Source organism: Lipotes vexillifer, unplaced genomic scaffold (assembly GCF_000442215.2).
Source record: "Lipotes vexillifer unplaced genomic scaffold, Lipotes_vexillifer_v1.1 scaffold1226, whole genome shotgun sequence".
Taxonomy (NCBI): Eukaryota; Metazoa; Chordata; class Mammalia; order Artiodactyla; family Lipotidae; genus Lipotes; species Lipotes vexillifer.
This window is the reverse complement of record NW_006784227.1, coordinates 1,977,482-2,005,023: the sequence shown is the minus strand read 5'-3', so window position 1 is coordinate 2,005,023 and position 27,542 is coordinate 1,977,482. Positions and strand designations below refer to the sequence as shown.

At 40.7% G+C, this 27,542-nt stretch overlaps 1 protein-coding gene across 1 annotated transcript in view; it reads right to left on the bottom strand.

Annotated features, from left to right (window-relative positions):
* MEI4 (meiotic double-stranded break formation protein 4) overlaps positions 1-27,542 on the bottom strand; it is a 232,538-nt gene that overhangs the window by 150,608 nt on the left and 54,388 nt on the right. Inside the window, exon 3 of the mRNA XM_007456609.1 lies at positions 9,009-9,544. Coding sequence (XP_007456671.1) covers positions 9,009-9,544 — 536 coding nt within the window. The remainder of the gene's footprint in view (positions 1-9,008; positions 9,545-27,542) is intronic.

Here is a 27,542-nt window from a genome sequence, read left to right as displayed (position 1 = left end):
GGAAGCTGTGGCCACTGGAAGGGTAGTTAGTGACACCACAAAATGAGGCCCTGCTGCCTAGTACATGGAGGTGCTTCAGGAATGTCATTACAGTGTCAGTAAGACAGAGCTGCTCCTTGGGAAGGTTTTATACACAGAAAAATTTGACCAAAAGACAGAAGATGATATTTAAGTATATAGGGGTATATGAAGTATATAACTTGTCATTTACTTTCATTCTCTTATTTTCAATTCACAAAATACTTCGTTTTGCTCCTGGAATGAGCTCAGCATTATATCAGGAATAGTAGAGAAAATAGGATATGGCCCTTCCTCAGGAGAGCATATGATACCTGATATTATGCTAATAAGCACTTCATTTGCATCTACTCATTGAAAATTCCCAACAGCCCTATGAGGTAATCACATTTACTGTCCCCATTTTATAGATGTGGAACTCGATATCAGTTATCTAAGGCCAGCGCTAGTAAATAAAAGTTTGGGTGTGCTAACCTAAGCTGTTAATCTCTGTGATAAAAACATTTGACAGGTCTAATAAATCATTAAAACAATTCAAGCCATACTAGATAAGCTGAAATAATACAGCATATGGCAAACTGAAAAGTGAATTATGTAGACAATAATCACTACAGAAGTTCAGAAGAGGAGCCCATTTCAGGATCAAATTGATAAGACAGAATTTATGAGTGAAGTAAGATTTGAGTCACGTTTTGACGTATTTATTTGGGTGGGGTGTGCAAGTCAGTCTCAATGGTTTTCCCAGATGTTGTTTACTTTGGGGATCACAGCATCATTTCGGAATCACATGAAAAGGATGAGCGCCCTCCTAGGAAAAAAAGCACATGCTCCAACATACAAAATTGTGCACATGATTTTAAATTGTACACCTTATACCTCAGGGCTGCAGAAGAAACTCAAGTATTTAACAAAACAATACAAGAACCTTCACTACCTGGACCTTCTCATCTCGTTAGGCGCATGTCTTCCAAAGCTCCACTCCTTCCCAACCGAACCCCCCAGACTGCAGCAGTTCCAGGCTCTCCAAGCTTCCCCCTGCCTCAGTGCCTCTCATCAAGCAGCTGGCATACCTCCCCCAAGTTATCTTTCAGGGGGCCCATCTAAATCTTCCCATCTTTCCAGGTTAGTTCAAGGCACTGGAAAGCCTCAAATACGAAAAACAGTGATCAACTGAGATGGGGAAATCAAGACCAGAAGAAAATAGAGGCAAAGCAGGGAACAAGGAAAATATAAAAGTTTTACACATTATTGTACATAAAACAAGAACTGGGAGCTATGAAGAGGAACAATCAAGAGAACAGGAACTCATACATACGAAAAATATTTCAGCAGAAATAAAAATTCAATAGAATGGCTAAAAGAAAAAGTTGAGGAAATCTCCCAGGAAAAAGAAAAAGAAAAAGAATAAACAGTACAAGAAAAAAAGATAAGAAATCTAGAGGATCAGACCAAGAACTGTTCTAGACAAAGGATACAGAGAAGATAAAAGGCAGAAGTATATGAGAAAAACTATTCAAAAATTTTTCAGAACTGAAAGATGGAATCCCAAATTCAAAGACCCACCAAGGACTCAAGAAAAGACCCACACTGAGGTACACCATCCTGTAATAACCAAACAATGGAAACAGCAGAGATCCTAAGTGCTTCTGTGGGTGTGCGAGGTTGAGGGATAGATCACGTTGAAGGAATTACAATCAGAATTACACTGAAATCTCATTAGAAACATTGGAATCCAGAAGTTAGTAGAGAAATGTTATAAATTCTACGGAAAAAATGATTTCCAACCAGAAAATCTATCCTAATCCACCAATAAAGTTTAAAGTTGGAATAAAATACTTTAAGTAAACAAGTGTTTTTCAAGTTTACATCCCAGGAATCCATTCTAAGTGAGCTCGTAAACAATGTGCATCACCTAAATGAAATTATAAACTAAGGAAAGGAATATATGAGATCTAGGGACTCGGAGACACAGCACAAAAAAGCAGCAAAGGGAATTTCCAGGGTGGTGACTAAAAGAAGTCCATGGAATAAAGCTGATCAGAGACACAGGAAGCTCAGCCCAGATGAGAACAGGAAGATGAAGGGCTCCAGAAGGTGTATCTTAAAATAAATAAAAGATGGAACTGATAAATGACTTAATTTGTTTGGCCATACTGAGAGGATGTTTACAACCCTGTCAAAGTACATGAAAGAAGCATCAATTATAGGTATGCAGAAAACTAAGCAAGTGGAAAAAAAAATCCTAAGGAAAAAAAAGCTGTAAAAAAAGGAAATGAAACCATTGTATATTAGATGTGTTGGTGTTAAAAATTACATCTTTATAATAATATAAATATGCAATAACATATTTATAATAATACAAATACATCATGGCATATTTATAATAATACAAATACGTCATGGCATGTTTATAATAGTACAAATACGTCATGACATATCTATAATAATATGAATATGTAATATTTACTTAACCAAAACTATGACAAAACTATGATTGAGGAGAGCAGCCACATAAGACATAAATTTTTGTCTTCTATGATAAAAAGTGAACAGATAAAAAAGAAAATAACCTGAGAAATGGGAGCATAAGCCTTTTGTTTAAAAGCACAGGTGTAAGTGGGGGCAGGAGTACAGACCTGGCCATGGTGGTCTCGGGTGGGACAGAGGGCTAGCTCTTTGTCATTATAATATGGAATAGTACGTATTTTAAAAATATATTCACAGGTTTCCACTTCTGGAAAGTGGACTTGTGTATCTCTCATCCTCTCACTAAGTACTAAAAACCCTAGGCATTATATTTAAAACACACCCAAGACGACTGACAGGTGGACAGGCTATGAACCTTAGGAGCAAAGGAAGGACTAGGTGGTGAGTTCTCTGGTTTTCTTTTTTTTTTTCCTGTAATTACTTAGGTTTTTGTTTTGTTTTGTCTTTTTTAAATTGAAGTATACTTCATTTACAATGTTGTGTTAGTTTCAAGTGTATAGAAAAGTGATTCAGTTATACATATATATACATGTACATATACATATATATATATTCTTTCTCAGATTCTTTTCCCTTGTAGGTTATTACAAAATACTGAGTATAGCTCCCTGTGCTGTACAGTAGCTCCCTGTCGGTTATTTTACATATAGTAATGTGTATATATCAATCCCAAACTCCTAATTTATCCCTCCCCACCTTTCCCCTTTGGTAACCATAAGCTTGCTTTCCATGTTTGTGGGTCTATTTCTATTTTGTTAATAAGTTCATTTGCACCATTTTTTTTAGATTCCACATATAAGTGATATCATATGATATTTGTCTTTCTCTGTCTGACTTACTTCACTTAGTATGACAATCTCTAGGTCCATCCATGTTGCTGCAAATGGCATTATTCACATTCCATTGTGAATATATACCACATATTCTTTATCCATTCATCTGCCAATGGTTATTTAGGCTGTTTTCATGTTTTGGCTATTGTAAACAGTGTTGCTGTGAATATTGGGGTGCATGTATCTTTTTGAGTTATGGTTTTCTCCAGATATATGCCCAGGAGTAGGATTGAGAGGGTGTGGAGAAAAGTGGGAATGTAAATTGGTGCAGCCACTATGGAAAACAGTATGGAGGGTCCTCAAAAAACAAAAAATAGATCTGATTTCCTTTTTGTCTCGTTTATCCCACATTTGGAAATAAAAAGGCCAACAACTCAGAAATGCCAATGGGTACGGACAAAAACAACAACAAAAACAATAAAAGTCTGCTCTCCTAGCCAAAGGACAGAAAAGGGGCATCCTAGCAAGATGGAGAGCTTTAAAAGATAACCTCCTTAAAGCTGCCAAACATCACAGGAAAAGACTGTGGCCCAGCCCGCTGTGGGAGCAAAGGACACGGGAGGAGCCTAGACCCCACCTGCACCAGCTACAGTGAGACCCCCAAACCTACCCCACCAAGCACCGCATGGAGCCCTGAGGACACAGAGTGAGGACAGCCTGGCACTGGCCCAGAGACTGGATTCTGATGGAGGATAAATCCGAGTCAGGAGCCCCTGCACAGTGAGATGTGTGCTGCGGTGAATTCAGGGAAGGGTATTTAATCAGCCAAAGGAAAGGGAGACGGAGGCAGGGGATGAGGGAAGCTTCTCCAGGGAGCTGAGCCTCAAGCTCCGTCTGGAAAGCCGGGTGGAACTGGCTGGATAGCAGAAGGGCCTGGAAGGTCCTGCAGCACACAGGGCAGGGACAGAACAGCAAGTCCTCGGACAGCCACAAACACATCTGCCTGACCGGGTGAAGAAGGTTTAGGATGGAATGGAGAGAGGTAAGGCCAAAGAGGCTGGATGAGGCCGTAGGAGAGGGCCCCGCGGGCTGCGATGAGGAATGTGCCCCCTCGCGGATCCAGCGGGGCCACCGCCGGACTCCCCGCCATGAGGCGGGGGATCAGACGGGGTCAGACGAGTCAGGACTCTGGCAGGAAGGGATGAGCATCAGGGAGCCGGCAGCAGGTGGGAAGGGGACTCTGTAGGCGATACCTGTAGACATCTGGGTCAGTCTTCCGCATTTGAGGATTGTGAGGAGAGAGAAGGGAGCGAGCAAGCACAGCCACATGTCGTCCTCATTCGAGGGGCTAGTGTGCACAGCACCACTAACTAGTTTTCTGAGCCTCATCTTTCCTATCTATCAAGTAGAAATAAGAATGGCAACCACATGTATCTCACAGAGTTACTGTATGAAGATGGGGCACACAGCAACATCCTGTTGCTGCTGTATCAAACTACCACAAACTTAGTGGCTCAAAAGAACATACATTTATTCCGTTACAGTTCTGGGGGTCAGGAGTCTGAAGGGGGTCTCACTGGGCCAAAGGGAAGGGGCTGGCAGGCCTGCAGTCCTTGTGGAGCCCATTTCCCTGCCTTCTCCAGCCTGCATTTCTTGGCTCTCGGCCCCCTCCTCCATTTCTACAGCAAGCAGCATAGCATCTTCAAAATTCTGATTTGGACACTGACTCTCCTGCCACCCTGTTTCACTTACAAGCACGCTTGTGGGTACTGGGCCCAAGGAGGGTAATCCAGGAAAACCTCATCCCAAGGTCAGCTGATAAGCAACCTGAAATCCCACCCACCTGCTGTCATGGAAGGTAACATATTCACAAGCTCCAGGGATTAGGATGTGATTATTCTGCTTACCATACATACAAAAGATTCTAATTTAATGTCTATTTGATAATCAGTTTTTTTTCAATTTCACAACTAATATGTCTGAGAGTTGTTTTCTGGTTTAAAAAAATAAGAAATCTGAAGACTATGTGTTCTAAGTAACTCATTATTATGTCTCTAAGATTTAGCAATGTATGCTAAATATCTAAAAAGCTCAATGATAACTATAGGTTTTGATATTTAACTTAATATAATCATTCCCATCTCTTTAAAACTAATGAAAATTTAAGACAAAGATACCACTGCAAAATATAAATACAACTATAAGCATTCTAGTGTTAAACTTCCATGATAGTAGAAATAGGTGGCCATACAATGCTAGGATTAGCTCATGCTGTTTCTAATCATAGAGATAAACACATTCGGAAGTCTGGAAGTATAGGAAAGGTCAGTTTGTCAGTCAAAGGGCATTAAATAACTCAAAGGGAAACCTTCCTGACTCCAAGCAAGTACCCAGAGGAATGAGGAAGGTGCCATACTGGAGCCTGTAAGTAGAAGACAGTTCAACCGAAGTTAAGTCACCATTGCATCCCATGACCCCTAGAACAGGCCCACTGCAGACCCCTGGAAGCCATCTGGTTTCAAGATATATATCTTCCATGCCTGTCAAATGTCACACTATAGATTATACTTTCAAGTCCTACACCTAATGGTTATCCTAAAAATATAATACAGACATGGAACTAAGATAACAATGCCTAAAAAATTTGTTAGTAAATAAACATAATATAAAGTTCCTTAAAAAAAAGCACAAAAATAAATAGGATTTATCCAAATCTAAAAAAATCAGAAATCATATACTTTCCCCTAAACTTAATAATTTCAACCAAGCTAATATCAGAGAATTACTCAAAATAATTTCTAAGGTATCTCATTTCAATCTCCTATTTCTTGAACATATGTATATATATATATGCACACGCACACACACACACACACACATATATATATATATATATATGTATATGCAGCTCTAATATAACATATTCATCATGATGACCTCAAGATTTTGAAAGATACCAAGTTCTTATTGGTATCGTTAAAGAAAGACTAAGTTATGGTCAGAATAATTTTACTACTGAATGTGTTGAGAACATGTTGTTGAATATTTAGATTTTATTTAAAACTTGACTATACATGAATTATAGATACATGAAATCCCTGTCAGAATATTAAAGTATTCATACCACACCTTTTCCTATCACATTGCACAAACATAGTTTCACTTTAATGAAATAAATAGCAGGGCTCACGTTTTTAACCAGTATAATTTAATTAAACACTTCCAATCTATGGAAACAAGGTTTTTCAAAAGTACTTTTTTCCCCTAAACTAGGATATTTTGTTTTAATAAATCAAAAATAGTATCAATAAAAAATATAATAGTAGGAGCTATCCTATATTTCATGTCAGAATATATTCTTTCTTGAGATTTTGTTTATTACTCAAGGAAAGCTAAAAAAACACAGAAAAGCATTTATAAAGAGTAATGGTTAGTCAATTTTTCTGCTAAAGAAGTTTTGTGAACATATCTGGAACAAGATGACAATGGTAATAATAATAATGATGGTAGTAATAACGACAAAAGTTTGAATGATTTAGTCTAAGATGCTTTTGCTGGGGAGAAGAAAAATCCCCAGAGATAAAGTCATTAAAACTTATTTATGAACCATCATCCTAACTGTGAATGCAGTGAGCAATTTTATGATCCTACTTTCTCTAAATGGCAACAATGACCTCTCCAAGAAAAGTAGAGGTAATTGCAAGCAGAGGACAGCTTAACCTTCCCAGACAGACACAGGACCAAGATAACAATTAGATACTGGCTAAACAACAAAGCCTCTCATTCACTCATTCTTCCACTGCTGACCAACTATTCAACAATGGCTTGTACTATGATAAATGGTATGAAAATACACTTCAGACCCACCTGTACCATTACAAGTTTCTTCTATACATACAGTTCCCACCTCTACTCTTGTGTTGGCCAATCCTTCAGTGAGAGAAAGACTAGACTGAAAAAATATTTGCATCATCTGGTAACTGATAAGGAATATGAATGCTAGTATCTGGAAGGCTCCAAGTCACACAAAACGTTTTTAAAGTAGTTTTAAAAGAAGAAAGCAAACATATGCAAAAAAACAGATTTAGGAATATTAAGTATTCGAGGTATTTACTGATGGCTAAGAAGCTGATTATATATCGCAGATAGATACCATGGAAAATCTGATATTTAATTCCTGATTGACCATATGAGGTAGAAAAAATTTTCAATTTCCTAGACAGAAAATTCAGTACCTTTCAAAATTCCAAAAGCTTAATTGTAAAGTTTTCTATAATATTGATCAAATCATACCTTAATAGAGAAGGAAAGAATAGATGGACATGCAACAAATCAGCTTATTAGTTCAATTTTGTCAGAGTTTTGAAAATTCAGGTAAAGCCGATATTGTACAAAAACTCTGAGCATTAGATAATGACACTGGGAACAAACATAAGACAGAGAGGTATCAGAAAAAACAAGGTCCAACAACCTTGTGAACCTTTACCCAATGAAATGTAGTAAATAAGTTAAATGGACCTTTTGGTCTCCTCTGATATTTTTAGTAGTCAATTAAAAAAGATTAAAATATGAAGGCATTTACAACCATCCCAAAGGATAAGATAGTGAAGAAGATAGAAAGTAATACCAAAAAGAAACTCTCCATTATGTCTCAAGAGCCAAACAACAAAACAACTTCAGGTTACCTCAATGTCACCTGTAAGAAAAGAATCCCTGAGTCAACTTTCCTAAGCCATGTTAAGTAAATAAGAAAAACAAAAAACAAAACAATGCCATATAGTATCTGTTCCTCAGCCAATGTATTCTATTAACCCACATCTGCAGTGGGTCCATGGGGTATTATGCCACTTGCAAGAGAAATTCTAACAGAAGAGAAAAACAGTCTTTGACCTTCAGGCATCTGCTAGTCAATGCCAGAAAAAGAACAAACTCAATACAGTACAGGTAATCCATCCTGAGGAATTTAATGGTCACAGACATTACAGATTAGAAAACCATAAGTATAAGTGGTGTTCTGAAAAGCACTGAGACTTTTTGAGCAATAGGAAGTAAATGTAGAAGGGGAAAACAAAAGAGAAGCATCCAGGGCTTCCTTGGTGGCGCAGTGGTTGAGAATCCGCCTGCCAATGCAGGGGACACGGGTTCGATTCCTGGTCCGGGATGATCCCACATGCTGCGGAGCAACTAAGCCCATGTGCCAGAACTACTGAGCCTGCGCTCTAGAGCCCGAGAGCCACAACTACTGAGCCCGCGTGCCACAACTACCGCAGCCCGCATGCCTAGAGCCCATGCTCCACAACAAGAGAAGCCATGGCAATGAGAAGCCCACACACTGCAACGAAGAATAGCCCCCGCTCACTGCAACTAGAGAAAGCCTGCACACAGCAACAAAGACCCAACACAGCCAAAAATAAATAAATAAATAAATAAATAAAAAAGAGAAGTATCCAAAGATACCAATAAAACATGGAAGGTAACTCAAAGTGGAGAAGCATAAGCTTGAAAGCATGGCATCTATGGAGAGAACAAAGCTGCGGTATCAGAGGCCATAGCTGGGTCGTGAGGACCCAAGCAGATGTTGCTGGGTCAGAACTCCAGATGGCTGCAAAACAAGGTCCAAATGGAGACTGAGCCACGAGGCCAAGGGACCACAACAGGCATCACCCAGTGGGCGTGCTCACCCAAACTACTGACATGGTATTTCATACATAGAAAAGATGTATTACTTACCCGATTGATATGGCTGTTGCTTAAAATAACCTGTAGCAGGGTCTTCTCAAATTCTTCCAACTTCTTGGAACACTTTTCAAGAATATGATTAGATAAGTTACAATCACTGATCAGTCTAGCTAAAGTATCCACAGCTTCGATCCAGAAGCTTGAACAAGGAAGTTTGGGTTCTCGGTAAAAAGCGATCAAGCCATCCAGCAACTGAAAAACAGAATCAGATACTGTGGAAGAGGCATTTTCAAAGTGGCTTAAGTCTGTTTTCAGATTCTCTGACTCGGTCAAGGTCTTCAGTCCAAGCAGATGTTGCAAGAACTGCATGTGAGAAGACAGAGGCTTTTCCAGAGGAGCACAAGGTCTGTTCACAATGGACAGTGGTGGGAAGGGGGTGGAGATGCAGCTCTCCCCAGAATGTTCGGTCATCTCTGAAGGTTCAGTTCTCTGATCACTTGATAAAACGCACCCAGAATCTTCCAGCAGAGTCGAAGTGTTTTCAGAACTTCTAGGTTCCTGAGCCTGCAACTGGGAAGATGGACCTCCTGAAATAGAAGGGAACAGAAGTGTTATCTTTCTGTATCTTTTTTTTTTTTTTTTTTTGCTTCACTGCACAGCATGTGGGATCTTAGTTCCCTGACCAGGGATCAAACCTGCATCCCCTGCTTTGGAAGCACAGTCTTAACCATTGGGCCACCAGGGAAGTCCCTAACATTTCTTCATATAAAAACTAGACATTGATTTTTCTAACTTTTTTTTTTTTTTTTTTTTTTTTTGCTTCACTGCACAGCATGTGGGATCTTAGTTCCCTGACCAGGGATCAAACCTGCATCCCCTGCTTTGGAAGCACAGTCTTAACCATTGGGCCACCAGGGAAGTCCCTAACATTTCTTCATATAAAAACTAGACATTGATTTTTCTAACTTAAAATACTAAATGAAGCATGAAATATGTATTAAACATTTGAAAAGCAGTAGTATAAAAATTGACAGAGGAGAAACTGTGAATGAAATTGCTTAGACTGACTGCAGACAAGGTCTTTATCTGGTAGAAAGCACAGATGATTCACCCATGTTTTGTCAAGTCACTATCTCCCAGTCAAGGCCATGCTTGAAAGATACAGAGGAGAGACCACAAAACCTGAAGGAGGTCACTGTCTGGTATAGATTCCAACAGGTATCTGCAAAACAACAGGTGTATGTAAGACAGAGATATGCTCAGGGCACTATGAAAATAGGAGGAACACTGAACAGCCCACCCCAGTTAGATCAGTGCCCCCTGGAAGAAGTGATGGTAGAACTAATTTATAACACATAAGCAAGAATTCCAAGTTAAAAAGTTGGGGGAATGGAGGAAGAGAAGAGAATTCCATCTACCAAAGGGTACGCACAAAAGCACAACTTAAGAAGGAAAAGAAAAGCACTGTATATATAAGGACTCACCAGTAGTTTCATGATCCTTTTACAGAATATATAAGGCAAGATATTAAGTTGGAGAAATACGTAGAGGCCGGTCACAAAAGATCTTAAAAGAGATATTAAGGACCTCAGAATTTATATGTAGAGTGTAGAGTGAGTGTAAGTTGGAAAAATTATCTATATACCCACACATATACCTAATATACAAAAATAAATATATAAACAATGTATATATGTATGTGTACTTATTTATAATTATTCAAGTATATCTATCTATATCTATGTATATATATATGTGTGTGTGTGTATGTGTGTGTGTGTATGTCACAGATCCTTGAAACTATATATATAACCACCAGAATTTTCCGACATCAGCTGAGACATACTGCAGCTCAGGCTTAACTTAGTAACTTTAGGTCATTCTGTGACAGAGATGCCATCGTAAACACAAAAAGGCTGTTGTCTGTAAAATGATTATCAGTAAAACATACACATAAAATTCTCACTGAATGTTCTACAGCACATGCATACATCTATGCAACCACGTCTGAGAAATACTGATGTCAGCAGTGGAAGCAGGAATAGGACGATTAACAGTATAACGTAGGAGAGTGAAATGGTCGCATTTTCATTTCACAGATCACTCTATGGGCTTTGTGAAGGGCACACTGGAGAAGGACCCAATGAAACACTGAAAGATCAGTTCAGAGTCACTCCTATCAGTCCTGATATCAAGTGATGAGAGAAATGAAACAAGCAGTTACAGTGGAAGACTGGAAAGGAAACACAAAGGGAAGCCAGCTGACTGACTGACAGGCATTAGAGCAGAGTAGGAATAAATGCATCCCGTGATTCTGAATTAGGTGACCCGGTGGACGACGGTGCTACCAACTGATCAGTAAAAATACAAACAGGGCTTCCCTGGTGGCGCAGTGGTTGAGAGTCCGCCTGCCGATGCAGGGGACACGGGTTCGTGCCCCGGTCCGGGAAGATCCCACATGCCGCGGAGCGGCTGGGCCTGTGAGCCATGGCCGCTGAGCCTGCGCGTCCGGAGCCTGTGCTCCACAGTGGGAGAGGCCACAACAGTGAGAGGCCCGCGTACAGCAAAAAAAAAAAAAAAAAAAAAAAAAAATACAAACAGAAAAATGGCTTAGGAGAAACAAAGAGAAGCTAGTCTTGGTCATGTAAACTTGGAAGCAACCAGAGGAAATCTAAGCGAAGATATTCACCTGGAAATTGGCCACAAGAGCCAAAGGATGGGGAAAAGGTCTAGACTGAAGCTACATTTCAGGAGCCATCAGTGTGCAGGTGGGACGTGGAAGGATGAAAATGGTAATGATCACTCGGGGAGGGGATGAGCAGTGGCCAGAGCAGAGGCTCCAAGAGGGACCCTGAGAAGCATCAAACTGAGGGCTGAGTAGAGAAAAGACAATCACCAGGGAGACAGAGAATGAACAATTAAAGAGGTACAAGCAGAATGAAAACAACAGTGTCATGAAAGCCTAGGCAATAGTTTCAAGGAGAATTACACGCAGGAGGGAAGTCCAATAAAATACAGAGCTAAAAAAACACGTCGGAATTACCAGCTAGAAAATCACCAGTGAACAAGTCCAAAGCAGCTTCGGTCAGTCGGGGCGGTGGGCAGAAGCCACAGTGAGCAGACTGAAGCGTGATGGGGAAAGTCACAAAGACAGTGAAGAGTGGCGAAGGCTTCTGAGGACCTGGGTCGGGACAGCTTAACACAGAGAGTAACTGCAGGCAAACATGGCCAGACACACTGGGAGAAACATGAACAACTATAGATTATGAAGAAAAAAGCTGGAGAAGCAAAAGCTGGAGGCAGGAGAGAAAACAGGTGGGGCGGGACTCGGGAGCAGGCAGAAGGAGACTGAGTTGAGGACCAGTGGATGGGTTGCACTTACTGATGAGGAAGGAGTTTCCCCCCTCCACCCCAGGCTGAAGGAAATAGGATGAGAATGTACAGGGATGTAAAACTACTCCTGGCGCATAGGAAGTTAAAGGAGATCTCACCCAACAGTCTTTTAAAATTTTTTTTTTATATTGGAGATGGGGGACACTAGTTGAACAGGACATAAGAACAATGGCAAAAGCAGCCTACTCTCCTTGCCCCAGCATAAATTGGAAATCTATCTAAGTTACTGCTCTTTTTTCCTTCAGTAAAATGAGAAGCTGATGAGGCAGAAGCAGAGGATTAAGCTTTAATTTAACGTGCATTCATTTAACAAGTGTCTACTATGACCACTACAAATGTGCAAGTATGTGCTTGGGAATTATCACTACAGTATCTGAACTCCAAGTTAGGGAGGTGATGCAGCCAATTCCCAAAGGTGGTGGTACCCAGAGCAGTGAACTGTCAGCAACACATTTAACGACACGTGGCTGTTTCTATATTAAAACAGGCAGACAACATGTTCCTTTGAAGCCAACAGACACTTCCTTTTTCATAGGAGCAAAAGGAAAAACATTTGAAATCACTTCTCAAGACATTCATCTCACACTTCACACAAGTAAAACAGGGGGTACTACGGTAATTATTCAGGTAGATTACATATTTCTTTCACAAAATTCAAAAAGGTTCTCCACTAAGAAAGTGAACATAAGTTTCACTATTTTATTAACCTACTCAATTTTCCAGCAAAGTAAGCTGAACTTCACAGGTGATGATTTCAGGGAAGACTCATAAAATGAATTCTCCCAACAACTAAGTCGGGAAGCAAAAGCTGCTTTCTTGTTTCTGCTTCTCACTCACTCCTGACTGGTGTGCCTTTGGGCAAGTAATAATCATGCCATCTCATCTCCAGGTGCTCAAAGGTGCAAATTTGAAGGGAGTAGTTCTAACCACGCATGGGCTCTGGTGATAGGAATACACAAAACCAAGTACCATTCTTCCTCTCTGGTTTGTTTCTGTGTCCTCAGAGAAGAGTGATAAGGCCATACGCTGAGGATGACAATTACCAAAGCCATGCTACCAAATCGAAGAAAAGAATCTATATTCACATTTCACTTTACAAAGTAGCTCCAGGGAATAATTCAATTGTTCAGAGGAACCCTAGAAAGTATGCTGTTATCCCTAATTTACCAGTAAGGACATAAACACAGGCTCAACTTGATGAAGAGGCCTGAGAAAAGCCACACCGTGAGCAAGGAAAACCAAGCCTTCTGTTTCAAGGCCTTCCAACCACGGCAAAGAGGCCTGTGTGTTTCCATACCAGATTCTGTATATTTCCACTATGGCATTCATCAATTTCTTTTTTTTTTTTTAATAAATTTATTTATTTACTTATTTTTGGCTGCATTGGGTCTTCTTTCGTCGCTGCACGCGGGCTTTCTCTAGCTGTGATGAGCAGGGGCTACTCTTCGTTGCGTTGCGCAGGCTTCTCATTGCGGTGGCTTCTGTTGTTGTGGAGCACGGGCTCTGGGCACGCGGGCCTCAGTAGTTGTGGCGCACGGGCTCAGCAGTTGTGGCTCACAGGCTCTAGAACACAGGCTCAGTAGTTGTGGCACATGGGCTTAGTTGCTCCGTGGCATGTGGGATCTTCCCAGACCAGGGCTCAAACCCGTGTCTCCTGCATTGGCAGGCGGATTCTTAACCACTGTGCCACCAGGGAAGGCCCCATCAATTTCTATATGTTATCCACTTGTTTCTGGGCTCCTGAGTGGCAGAAGTCCTGTCTCTTGTCATCTTTGTGGTCCCCTCACTGAGTAATGTTATCATCTGTAGAAGACACCTTATCAGGGGAAATGCTTAGGGCGACAATCTGCTGCTGGCTGAGATAGACCTCCTCTCATCCCTCAATATTCACGGTGCACCACAATCTTACACCAAACCGCGACAATTACATACACGGATAAGAGAAATCAAACAGAACAGAAAGACAGAAAGAATATGGTTGTTCCAATAATAACTGATAATGTCTCAGAGTACTTGCTAACAAAAAGCCAATAATTTACTTTTTATAGTATCTACTGCTTCTGGTAACCAATAACCAATTAATTTCCTCTTCTATTTATCCTCAGTGATGAAACTGTGTAGAATGCAAACAGCATTAGCACTGGAAACCAACACTTTCAGGGTGGAAACCCCTCACTGCCTACTAAATAAAGTAAATAATAGTGGGCAAATGTTCCTATTGTATATATTCTTCTAAAATGGCAAAGACAAACAGGGGGAAAAAGCTTTCCTAGAGAGGATTAAACATTTTCAGTGATACTGAATATATTAAAAGGTTATAATCTTGCAAGAGTCGTAAATGAAATATTTATTCATAAAACAAGATTTTTATATACCCACCCTTATTTGGGTAACACAGAGCATGGAAACAGAAAAGGATCCCTGTCTCTTTAAATGAATCTTACATAACCACAATCAGATTTCACTCATTTGCTTGGATGACTTTTCTCAACATAAATCACAAAGCATGACTAACAAAGCATCATACCCAAAGGAGAGGAGAGAAAATGAAGCCATGCTCCCGCAACTTTTTGTAATTCCTGTTGTTCCAGGAGGAATTAAGGTAAAGCAGAAGTCAAATGATGCTTCTTTCTTAACTTTTTATTGGGCTGAAGGGACTGAGGACTGTAATTTCCCTCCAAGTCACTGGATATGATCTAATTAACACGTGTGTTATTAGATTTAAAAGAGATAACAAACTACACACACACACAAACTGATCAAGCACAGTCCAGTACATATGAAATGCAAATATTATCTATTATTGTTAAATGATTGTAGATATCAAGAATCTAAATTATGCTGAAGTGTGAAACCATATACAAAAGTACATGAAATAAGATAGCAATTAAAACTACAGATTCTGGCTTCCCTGGTGGTGCAGTGGTTGAGAGTCTGCCTGCCGATGCAGGGGACACGGGTTCGTGCCCCGGTCTGGGAAGATCCCACATGCCGTGGAGTGGCTGGGCTCGTGAGCCATGGCCGCTGAGCCTGAGCGTCCGGAGCCTGTGCTCTGCAATGGGAGAGGCCACAGCGGTGAGGGGCCCACGTACCGCAAAAACAAAACAAAACAAAACGAAACAAAAAACTACAGATTCTGCCTAAAATATTCTATAGTCTCTCCCATACACTGCATCCCACAGACCTTCTATTCCACTTTACTGGACCCTTAACTCTTCCATTTTCTTGCAGTTGTTAACTTCCACTTACCATTTCAGAGTGGATCGCAAGCATACTTACCAAAACAGAGCCAGTGCCCTCTTGCCACACATCCTGCCCTAGAAATGCTCACCCTTGAACAGTAAATATATATTCTGCTGCCCCCCAAAATATTCACACCCACATCAATTTTCATGCCTTTTCTCATCCACTTCCACAGTTCCTACTTCATTTATAAAAGAACTAGCTGTTAAAAATGCATCTTTACACCTTGCAAACCCCATGAACTCTATGTTTATAAAACTGAACAAGTCATTTTCACACTCTGCACACACACACAACACAATTTATGTTTCTCCTACGTGCTACCTATGTCAGCTGACAGCAAGACTATTCCTCCAGTCACCAGGCCTGGGGAGAGGGACCAGCCTCACCCCCCTCTTTTTCCTATCCTACACACACACTGCAATGCCACATTATGTTGGTTCTACCTTCTACACGTGTGTAAGTCAGGACAATCCAGAGAAACAGAACCAATAGGGTAGAAAGAGAGACAAAGAAGTAAATTTATTATGAGGAATTGGCTCACATGATTATGGAAACGGAGAAATTCCTAGATCTGCATTCAGCAAGCTGGAGCCCCAGGAGAGCTGAGGTGTGAGTTCCCATCTGAAATTCAGCAGGTTCCAGACCCAAGGAGAGCCAAGGTTTCAGTTCAGATTGAGTCCAAAGGAGGAAAATACAGACATCCCAGCTCAGAACCAGTCAGGCAGGAGGAGTTCTCTCTCAATTTTCTTAAATTTACCGAGGCTTGATATGTGACCCAAGATGTGATCTATGCTGGAGAATGTTCCATGTGCACATGAGAAGAAAGTGTAAACTGCTGTTTTTGGATGGAGTGTCCTATAAATATCAATTAAATCTATCTGGTCTATCGTGTCATGTAAAGCTTGTGTTTCCTTATTAATTTTTTGCCTGGATGATCTGTCCATTGGTGTAAGTGTGGTGTTAAAGTCCCCCACTATTATTGTATTACTGGTGATTTCCTCTTTTACAGCTGTTAGCATTTGCCTTATGTATGGAAGTGCTCCTATATTGGGTGCATATATAATTGTTATATCTTCTTCTTGGATTGATACCTTGATCATTATGTAGTGTCCTTCCTTGTCTCTTATAACATTCTTTATTTTAAAGTCTACTTTATCTGATATGAGTATTGCTACTCCAGCTTTCTTCTGATTTGAATTTGCATGGAATATCTTTTTCCATCCCCTCACTTTCAGTCTGTATATATCCCTACATCTGAAGTGGGTCTCTTGTAGACAGCACACATACGGGTCTTGTTTTTGTATCCATTTAGCAAGCCTATGTCTTTTGGTTGGAGCATATAATCCACTCACATTTAAGGTAATTATCAATATGTATGTTCCTATTACCATTTTCTTAAGTGTTTTGGGTTTGTTTTAGGTCCTTTTCTTCTCTTGTGATTCCCACTTAGAGAAGTTCCTTTAGCATCTGTTGTAGAGCTGGTTTGGTGGTGCTGAATTCTCTTAGCTTTTGCTTGTCTGCAAAGCTTTTGATTTTTCTGTCGAATCTGAATGAGATCCTTTCTGGGTAGAGTAATCTTGGTTGTAGGTTATTCCCTTTCAACACTTTAAATATATTGTGCCACTCCTGGCTTGTACAGTTTCTGCTGAGAAATCAGCTGTTATCATTATGGGAGTTCCACTGTATATTATTTGTCATTTTTCCCTTGTTGCTTTTAATAATTTTTCTTTGTCTTTAATTTTTGTCAATTTGATTACTATGTGTCTTGGCGTGTTTGTCCTTGGGTTTATCCTGCCTGGGGCTCTGTGTGCTTCCTGGCCTTGGGTGGCTATTTCCTTTCCCATGTTAGGGAAGTTTTTGACTATAACCTCTTCAAATATTTTCTCAGTTCCTTTCTCTCTTTCTTCTCCTTCTGGGACCCCTAAAATGCAAGTGTTGGTACATTTAATGTTGTCCCACAGGTCTCTTAGGCTGTCTTCATTTCTTTTCATTCTTTTTTCTTTATTCTACTTTGCAGCAGTGATTTCCACCATTCTGTCTTCTAAGTCACTTATCCGTTCCTCTGTCTCAGTTATTCTGCTATTGATTCCTTCTAGTGTAGTTTTCATTTCAGTTATTGTGCTGTTCATCTCTGTGTGTTTGTTCTTTAATTCTTCTAGGTCTTTGTTAAACATTTCTTGCATCTTCTCGATCTTTGCCTCCATTCTTTTTCTGAGGTCCTGGATCATCTTCACTATCATTACTCTGAATTCTTTTTTTGCAAAGTTGCCTATCTCCACCTCATTTAGTTGTTTTTCTAGGGTTTTACCTTGTTCCTTCATCTGGTACATAGCCCTCTGCCTTTTCATTTTGCCTATCTTTCTGAGAATGTGGTTTTCGTTCCACAGGCTGCAGGATTGCAGCTCTTCTTACTTCTGCTGTCTGCCCTCTGGTGGATGAGGCTATCCAAGAGGCTTGTGCAAGCTTCCTGATGGGAGGGACTGGTGGTGGGTAGAGCTGGGTGTTGCTCTGGTGGGCTGAGCTCAGTAAAACTTTAATCTGCTTGTCTGCTGATGGGTGGGGCTGGGTTCCCTCCCTGTTGGTTGTTTGGCCTGAGGCAACCCTGCACTGGAGCCTACTGGCTCTTTGGTGGGGCTAGTGGTGGACTCCAGGAGGGCTCACGCTGAGGAGTACTTCCCAGAACTTCTGCTGCCAGTATCCTTGTCCTCACGGTGAGCCACAGCCACCCCATGCCTCTGCAGGAGACCCTCCAACTCTAGCAGGTAGGTCTGGTTCAGTCTCCTATGGGGTCACTGCTCCTTCCCCTGGGTCCTGAGGTGCACACTACTTTGTGTGTGACCTCCAAGAGTGGAGTCTCTGTTTCCTCCAGTCCTGTTGAAGTCCTGCAATCAAATCCCACCAGCCTTCAATGTCTGATTCTCTGGGATGTCCTCCTCCCGTTGCCGGAACCCCAGGTTGGGAAGCCTGACGTGGGGCTCAGAACCTTCACTCCAGTGGGTGGATTTCTGTGGTATAAGTGTTCTCCAGTCTGTGAGTCACCCACGCAGCAGTTATGGGATTTGATTTTACTGTGACTGCGCCCCTCCTACCGTCTCACTGCAGCTTCTCCTTTGTCTTTGGATGTGGGGTATCTTTTCTGGTGAGTTCCAGTGACTTCCTGTTGATGGTTGTTCAGCAGTTAGTTGTGATGTCAGTGGTCTTGCAAGAGGGAGTGAGGGCCCATCCTTCTACTCTGCCATCTTGAACCAATCTCTAAGTTTAATAATAATCACTCACTTGTACAGTGAACAACTTAAAAGTAATGTTTACACTACCTGGTGGCCAATTTGGAAAAGCTATTTTAAAATGAATTCATCTTCTAATAGACAATTTTCAGTTTAAAGGAACTGTTTGACTTCTACCTCTGGAAGGGTATATTTTAGCATATGACAAAGCATGCTTAAGAAATTCTGACCAAGAAAAGGCTGCAGTTTTGTTTAATCCCTCTCTCGAAGCCTGCATTACAATTCTAAATTTGAATACACCAAGACAGGCAGTAATATCAAATGCATGAAATTATAAACTAATGAAATAACTGTTTTAGCTGGACTGTCTTCGCTGCATGAGAGTCACAAAACAAAACAGTATATTTGTGTGCCTGGCTGGTTCAGGACCATATGACAGTATAATTCCTCCTGCCTTCGATGCTCAAACTCTGGACTTTCCTGGTTATCCCCATACTCTTTCTCCCAAGTCATCCTCTAGTTCCCAAAGTAAACCATCCTCATGGCTGTGCCTTTGGCTTTCCCCCTCTGTTCTAACTTCCTGGACATCCCCACCTTTCCTACAGCCTCAAAGAATTCCTTTGGGCAGATGATTCCCAAATCTCTATCTCCAATCCTACTCCTCTCCCAAGCTCAAGCCCCTAGGTATCTTGATGTGACCTGACCTCTCAACATTAAACCACAAATGTCCAAAACAAATCATCACCTTCACCTACACTTGGTCCAGCTTCCAAACAATGGTGCTACGACTTTCCAGTCTCCAATGTTTGAACCCTAAGAGTCAACTCTGACTTCTTCCTTGACCCCCGCCTTTACACTCCACTGACAAATAACATGACCCTGCCTCACCCTTCCACTCCTTGGAATCACTAAGTTGGTTCCCCCTTTAGGGCCTTTGTGCTAAACATTCGCTCTGCCTCGGTTGCTCTCCCCACAACCCATTCCTAATTTTCTCAAGGCTGGTTCCTCCTTATCATTCAAGTGTCTGTTTAAAGTCACTTCGTCAGGGAGGCCTTCCCTGACCACTCAATCTAAAGATGTCACCAGATCAGCCTCTGTCACATCTCTCTGTTTTGATTCTCTGAATCTCCTTGTCACTGCCTGATCATTTCCTGCTGGTAAAATCTGTCTCACCCACAAGAATGTGGGCTCTATGAGAGTCTTGGACTGCCTGGTTTACTGCCATAGCCCAGAGCCTGGAACACTGGGTAAGAGTTCAATAAATATTACTCAGTAAATAAAAATCTTTTTATATCACCTCTTTATTTCTATGCCAAAATAATTACATATCAGACGTGGGCTATGACAATTATGTTCCCATCTCCAATCTCTTCCCTCCCCAAACAATTCTAAACATGCAGTCCAATTACATTGCCTGAATAATATTATCCCTCAGGTCACCTAGAGGAATCACTTTCGGAAAGAATACTGCTTGGCATGTGCAGAGCACACACCCAATAAATGTTGGTTTCTCTTCTATTCTCCTGCTGGAAAATCTCCAAGGGCCCCGTACTGCCTATAGAATAAAGTACGTTTCCCACTGGCTGTCACACCTCTTCTTAAAAGGCTCCAACCTGGTTTTTCATCTTATTTTCCAGAATACCTCTTCATGCTCCACATGCCCTAGTCAAATTAAACCATTTGCCAGTAGTAGATTCTTGTGTCCCTAATTTACACTGTTCCTTCTTGCCTGAAATACTCTAATATCCATAGCTTTCTAAATCCTACCCATCCTTCAAGGTCAGCAACTTCCTCCAAAAAGACATTTAAGAGACCTAGTTCTCTAAGGCAAAAGAATCACTTTCTCTCTCCTCTGAACATCAGTATCAATCTCTGGACTACAGAGTCTCCCTGGGTACAATAAGTGATACGATTTTGTTCCCAATAGACTGAGCAGGGCTCAGACCTTATCCCTCTCTGTCATCTTCACTTCGTTTGTAACTGACAGCTAGTGAATAAAAAGGGGCTGATGAAATGTACAAGAGAATTTCTCTAAAGAAAAGAATTACTGGGATAAAATTAGGAGCTGATAAGAAGTGCCTTCTCTTTGGATGCAATCATTTAGGGGTCAGAGAGGTGCAGTAGAGGGAAAATGTAGAGCCCTAATTCCTAACAAATGGGAAGTGTGAGGCTGAGAGATGGTGGATACTTCTACTGATGCCAGTATCACAGCCCCATAGAATAACATGAAAACTATGAAAAGACAACTCACTGTCAAGTGAACTGATGACTCTACTGGCATAACTTCCACTCATCAGTGTGCGGGTGTTATGAACACCATGGGGAACTGGCAAAAATAATAAAATGACTGAAGTCAGCAATATACCACATTCACTGGCCTCCTAATACTGTGGATGCCAAACCACATAGCTCTCTACCATCTCGCCCGTTACCTTTCCTGTTGAGATTCCACATACCTTCAATCTCTCCTTGACCAAGCCTCTTCCAAGAGAATTTGCCTGAATTTGTCTTCCACCAAACCACTGAAAGCACTGCTTTAACTTCAGCTCTTGGCCTCAGGGCTCCCCCTGCTCACAGAGTACACTGCTGAGATGGCACCTTGAAGCTGGCTTGGTCCCCTAGCCTTCCTGCTAGACAACTGAAATTGACATTCATTTCCACCAGATGTGTCCTCTTCACTCTCTTTATCAGAAAACAAAAGCACTGAGATCTTTTACCCAGTTCAATGTTTCCACAAACATAAAGGGAACACACTAAACATAGGCCTTCCTAGGTACAGTAATCAGAGTTTCCAATGGGAGGACTCTAGGAACCTGGGTTTTACATGAACATCTCAGAGGACTCCCATAATTGAGAAAACGTCACAAGCACTGCTTTGCACTGCTCCCGAATCATGCACTCAGCCCTCTTCATTAGTTTTTTGCTAGGCTCAAAGCCTCCTGCCTGTGTCTAAGAAGCTACACTGAACTGTGTTACAGCAGTGGTTTTCAACCTTGCTGCACATTACAGTGACGTGCATACTAGACCACACCCCATGCCAAGGACATCAGAATCTCCAGGGCTGGGGACCAGATATTAATATTTTTTAAAACTCCCCAAGTGATTCCAGTGTCAGGAACATGACCTTAGATCAATTCATGCTTGTTCTGCTTTCTTAGGAGAGCAGGGGAGTGGGCTGTGCCCCCTTCGTGCCATCTCCACCCCTGCCTTCCAACCTCCTAGAAAGGCCTTTCTCCTTCCTCTCTACACGTTCATGTTTAACTCATATTGAACCTTTCAGAGTTCAGCCGGGATGCCACTCCCTTTTCAGGGTTCACCTTTGCCACAGAATTTTCTCTTTTGTAATTGGAGAGCCTCATATAGCCTAGCTGTCTGCTTCCTGCCTTATCCTAAGACAGTGGCACCTGCCGTATGGACTGCAGCCTTGGATTCTACCCAGCAGCCCCGCCTCTCCTCCCATTTATGCTCTCCACACAGCAGCCAGGGCAAGAAGCTTCAAACTCCTGCTCAACACCTACCAAAGGATTCCACTCTCCTTAAAGTCCCACCCACTGGAACAAGCCTGACATAACCTGTGCTCCTGCCTCAGGCCTCCTCCCTGACTCTATTCCTCACTCTGTTGCCCAGCCATGCCATCAACTTTCTGCTGAGTACACAGGCTACTTCCTGCTTCGGGGCCACTTGGATGACCCTGCTCCTTCAGGAGTCAGCTGCATTGCCTCTCCTTCTCACAAGGTCTCACTGACAACACAGTCTAAGTCAGCAGCCCTGCCCCATCCCCAGACACTACACCACTTCAACATGGTTTAGCATCTCCACAGCTTTTAACACTCTCAGAATTTTTCTTGCTTATAGGTTTACTTGCTATTGTCTGTCCCCCCCTACACCATAGGAATATAAATTCTATTTCTTCTGTTGTTTTCATCACCACTCCAGAAATTAAGTTTCTGTGGAATAATGAAATTAATGAATTAATCAACGAATGAATAAACATGAATAAATATAACTTAAAACAAATTTATATACATCACATGTAGTATCTTTACAAGTGACTATCTCAAGAGCTTTTGCCTCTCTAATCATACCATAAACTCATAATGGCACCAAGTAAACCTCTTCTCTTTTTCCAGCCTTGAAAGTCAAGCACTGTACTGAGTAAATATCACCTTTAGTATGTACAAGTTGATATTTCTTGCTATTTTAGAAGATCCTCTGTACTGTATTCAAAAAGATATGTGTTTTTCAGCATATTATACTTTCTTCCCAAGTGCTCATGGAACATGCTCCAGGTTAGGTCATATCTTGAGTCACAAATCAAGCCTCAGTAAATTTAAGAAAAATGAAATTGTTTCAAGTATCTTTTCCAACCACAACACTCTGAGACTAGATATCAATTAGAGGAAAAAATCTGTAAAAAATACAAAAAAAATACATGGGGGCTAAACAATACACTACTAAATAACCAAGAGATCATGGAAGAAATCAAAGGAAAACTAAAATAATACCTAGAAACAAATGACAACGAAAACATGACAACCCAAAACCTATGCGATGCAGCAAAAGCAGTTCTAAGAGGGAAGTTTATAGTGATAAAAACCCCCAGAGTTAGCAGAAGGAAAGAAACCATAAAGATCAGAGAAGAAATAAATAAAAAAGAAATGAAGGAAACGACAGCAAAGATCAATAAAACTAAAAGCTGGTTCTTTGAGAAGATAAACAAAATTGATAAAACATTAGCCAGACTCATCAACAAAAAGAGGGAGAAGACTCAAATCAACAGAATTAGAAGTGAAAAAGGAGAAGTAACAACTGACACTGCAGAAATAAAAAAAATCATGAGGGATTACTACAAGCAACTCTATGCCAATAAAATGGACAATCTGGAAGAAATGGACAAATTCTTAGAAAAGCAGAACCTTCTGAGACTGAAACAGGAAGAAAAAGAAAATATAAACAGACCAATCACAAGCACTGAAATTGAAACTGTGATTAAATATCTTCCAACAAACTAAAGCCCAGGACCAGATGGCTTCACAGGCAAATTCTATCAAACACTTAGAGAAGAGCTAACACCTATCCTTCTCAAACTCTTCCAAAATATAGCAGAGGGAGGAACACTCCCACACTCATTCTATGAGGCCACCATCACCCTGATACCAAAACCAGACAAAGATGCCACAAAAAAAGAAAACTACAGGTCAATATCACTGATGAACACAGATGCAAAAATCTTCAACAAAATACTAGCAAAGAGAATCCAACAGCACTTTAAAAGGTTCATACACCATGATCAAGTGGGGTTTACCCCAGGAATGCAAGGATTCTTCAATATACGCAAATCAATATGATAAACCATATTAACAAATTGAAGGAGAAAAATCATATGATCATCTCAATAGATGCAGAAAAAGCTTTTGACAAAATTCAACACGCATTTATGATAAAAACCCTCCAGAAAGTAGGCATAGAGGTAACTTACCTCAACATAATAAAGGCCATATATGACAAACCCACAGTCAACATTGCTCTCAATGGTGAAAAACCGAAATCATTTCTGCTAAGATCAGGAACAAGACAAGGTTGCCCACTCTCATCACTATTATTCAACATAGTTTTGGAAGTTTTAGCCACAGCAATCAAAGAAAAAGAAATTAAGGGATTCCAAAGAGGTAAAGAAGAAGTAAAGCTGTCACTGTTTGCAGATGACATGATACTATACATAGAGAATCCTAAAGATGCTACCAGAAAACTACTAGAGCTAATCGATGAATTTGGAAAGTAGCAGGGTACAAAATTAATACACAGAAATCTCTTGCATTTCTATACACTAATGATGAAAAATCTGAAAGAGAAAATAAGGAGCAAATACCATTTACCACTGCAACAAAAAGAATAAAATACCTAGGAATAAACCTACCTAAGGAGACAAAACACCTGTATGCAGAAAACTATAAGACACTGATGAAAGAAATTAAAGATGATACCAGCAGATGGAGAGATATACCATGTTCTTGGATTGGAAGAATCAACACTGTTAAAATGACTATACTACCCAAAGCAATCTACAGATTCAATGCCATCCCTATCAAACTACCAATGGCATTTTTCACAGAACTAGAACAAAAGATTTCAAAATTTGTATGGAAACACAAAAGACCCTGAATAGCCAAAGCAATCTAGAGAAAGAAAAACGGAGCTGGAGGAATCAGGCTCCTGGACTTCAGACTATACTACAAAGCTACAGTAATCAAGACAGTATTGTTCTGGCACAGAAACAGAAATACAGATCAATGGAGCATGACAGAAAGCTCAAAGATAAATCCACGCACATATGCTCACCTTATCTTTGATAAAGGAGGCAAGAATACATAATGGAGAAAAGACAGCCTCTTCAATAAGTGGTGCTGGGAAAACTGGACAGCTACATGTAAAAGAATGAAATTACAACACTCCCTAACACCATACACAAAAATAAACTCAAAATGGATTAAAGACCTAAATGTAAGGGCAGACACTATAAAACTCTTAGAGGAAAAAATAGGCAGAACACTCTATGATATAAATCACAGCAAGATTCTTTTTGACCCACCTCCTAGAGAAATGGAAATAAAAACAAAAATAAACAAATGGGACATAATGAAACTTAGCTTTTGCACAGCAAAGGGAACTGCAAACAAGATGAAAAGACAATCCTCAGAATGGGAGAAAATATTTGCAAACAAATCAAGGGATAAAGGATTAATCTCCAAAATATATAAACAGCTTATGCAGCTCAATAATAAAAAAACAAACAACCCAATCCAAAAATGGGCAGAAGACCTAAATAGACATTTCTCCAAAGAAGATATACAGATGGCCAAGAAGCACATGAAAAGTTGCTCAACATCACTAATTACTAGAGAAATGCAAAGCAAAACTACAATGAGGTATCACCTCACAGCAGTTAGAATGGGCATCATCAGAAAATCTACAAAAACAAATGCTGGAGAGGTTGTGGAGAAAAGGGAACCCTCTTGCACACTTGGTGGGAATGTAAATTGATACAGCCACTATGGAGAAGAGTATGGAGGTTCCTCAAAAAACTACAAAGAGAACTACCATATGACCCAGCAATCCCACTACTGGGCATATACCCTGAGAAAACCATAATTCAAAAAGAGTCATGTACCACAATGTTCACTGCAGCTCTATTTACAATAGCCAGGACGATGTCCATTGCAGCTCTATTTACAATAGCCAGGACATGAAAGTAACCTAAGTGTCCATCAACAGATGAATGTTTAAAGAAGATGTGGCACATATATACAATGGAATATTACTCAGCCATAAAAAGAAACAAAAGTGAGTTATCTGTAGTGAGGTGGATGGACCTAGAGACTGTCATACAGAGTGAAGTAAGTCAGAAAGAGAAAAACAAATACCGTATTCTACCATATACATGGAATCTAAAAAAAAAAAAAAAAAAGGTTCTGAAGCACCTAGGGGCAGGACAGGAATAAAGAGAATAGAGGACACGAGGAGGGGGAAGGGCAAGCTGGGACGAAGTGAGAGGTGAGAGAGTTGCATGGATATATATACACTACCAAATGTAAAATAGCTAGCTAGTGGGAAGCAGCCGCATAGCACACGGAGATCAGCTTGGTGCTTTGTGTCCACCTAGACGGGTGGGATAGGCAGGGTGAGGGAGACGCAAGAGGGAGGAGATATGGGGATATATGTATATGTATAGATGATTCACTTTGTTATACAGCAGAAACTAACCATTGTAAAGCAGTTATACTGCAATAAAGATTTTTTTTTTTAATGTTTTTTTTTTTTTTTTTTGTGGTACACGGGCCTGTCATTGCTGTGCCCTCTCCCATTGTGGAGCACAGGCTCTGGATGCGCAGGCTCAGCGGCCGGGGCCCAGCCGCTCCGTGGCATGTGGGATCTTCCCGGACCGGGGCACGAACCCGTGTCCCCTGCAGTGGCAGGTGGACTCTCAAACACTGAGCCACCAGGGAAGCCCTAAAATGTGTTTTTTTAACCAACTTTCAGTTACCTGTAGTCCTCCAACCCCTAAACATGTACCTGAATTGTTACATTTACTGTATCACAACTGAACAAGCACAGCAAAAACTCTCTTATTTTAATTCATCTTCCAATGTTGCCACCTTCAATCCCACTCTCTAAATTACATCCATCTTATTAGGTGCTGAACAACTTCTGAGTTTGCAATTGCAGGCTTTGCATGGATGTGGCCGTTGATCAGCCTGATACAGAGCCAAGCACATTTCTGTCTAACTGACGTGCACCTGTTCAGATCAAACAGAGACCTCAGCCAGGAAACTGCTACAGGGATGCTCCAAGTCTGAGCTGCATCTATGGAGATAAGGCCTTCCTCTGACTAGGATATCTCTGAAAGCCTGCCTCAGATAGGCTATTGGTTCTGGTTTCAAGATTTTATTTTATTTGTTAGTTTCCATCTGACATATCAAAACCAGTCTGTGAAATCTAGACTTTATTAAGAAGCAATCAAAAACTTATTGGGCAAGAAGATAATCATTTTTTTTCCCTAAAACCTTGCTGACAATCTCAGATACTAAGGAAACTGCTTTTGATGAAATAGGAGGAAGAAAAAACCCACAAAATTCAGGCAATTTTGCTAGGATCACTTAAAATATAATTTTATTTATGCCCATAATGGGCAATACTACCTTCCAATGCCCCCTTCTTATTTACT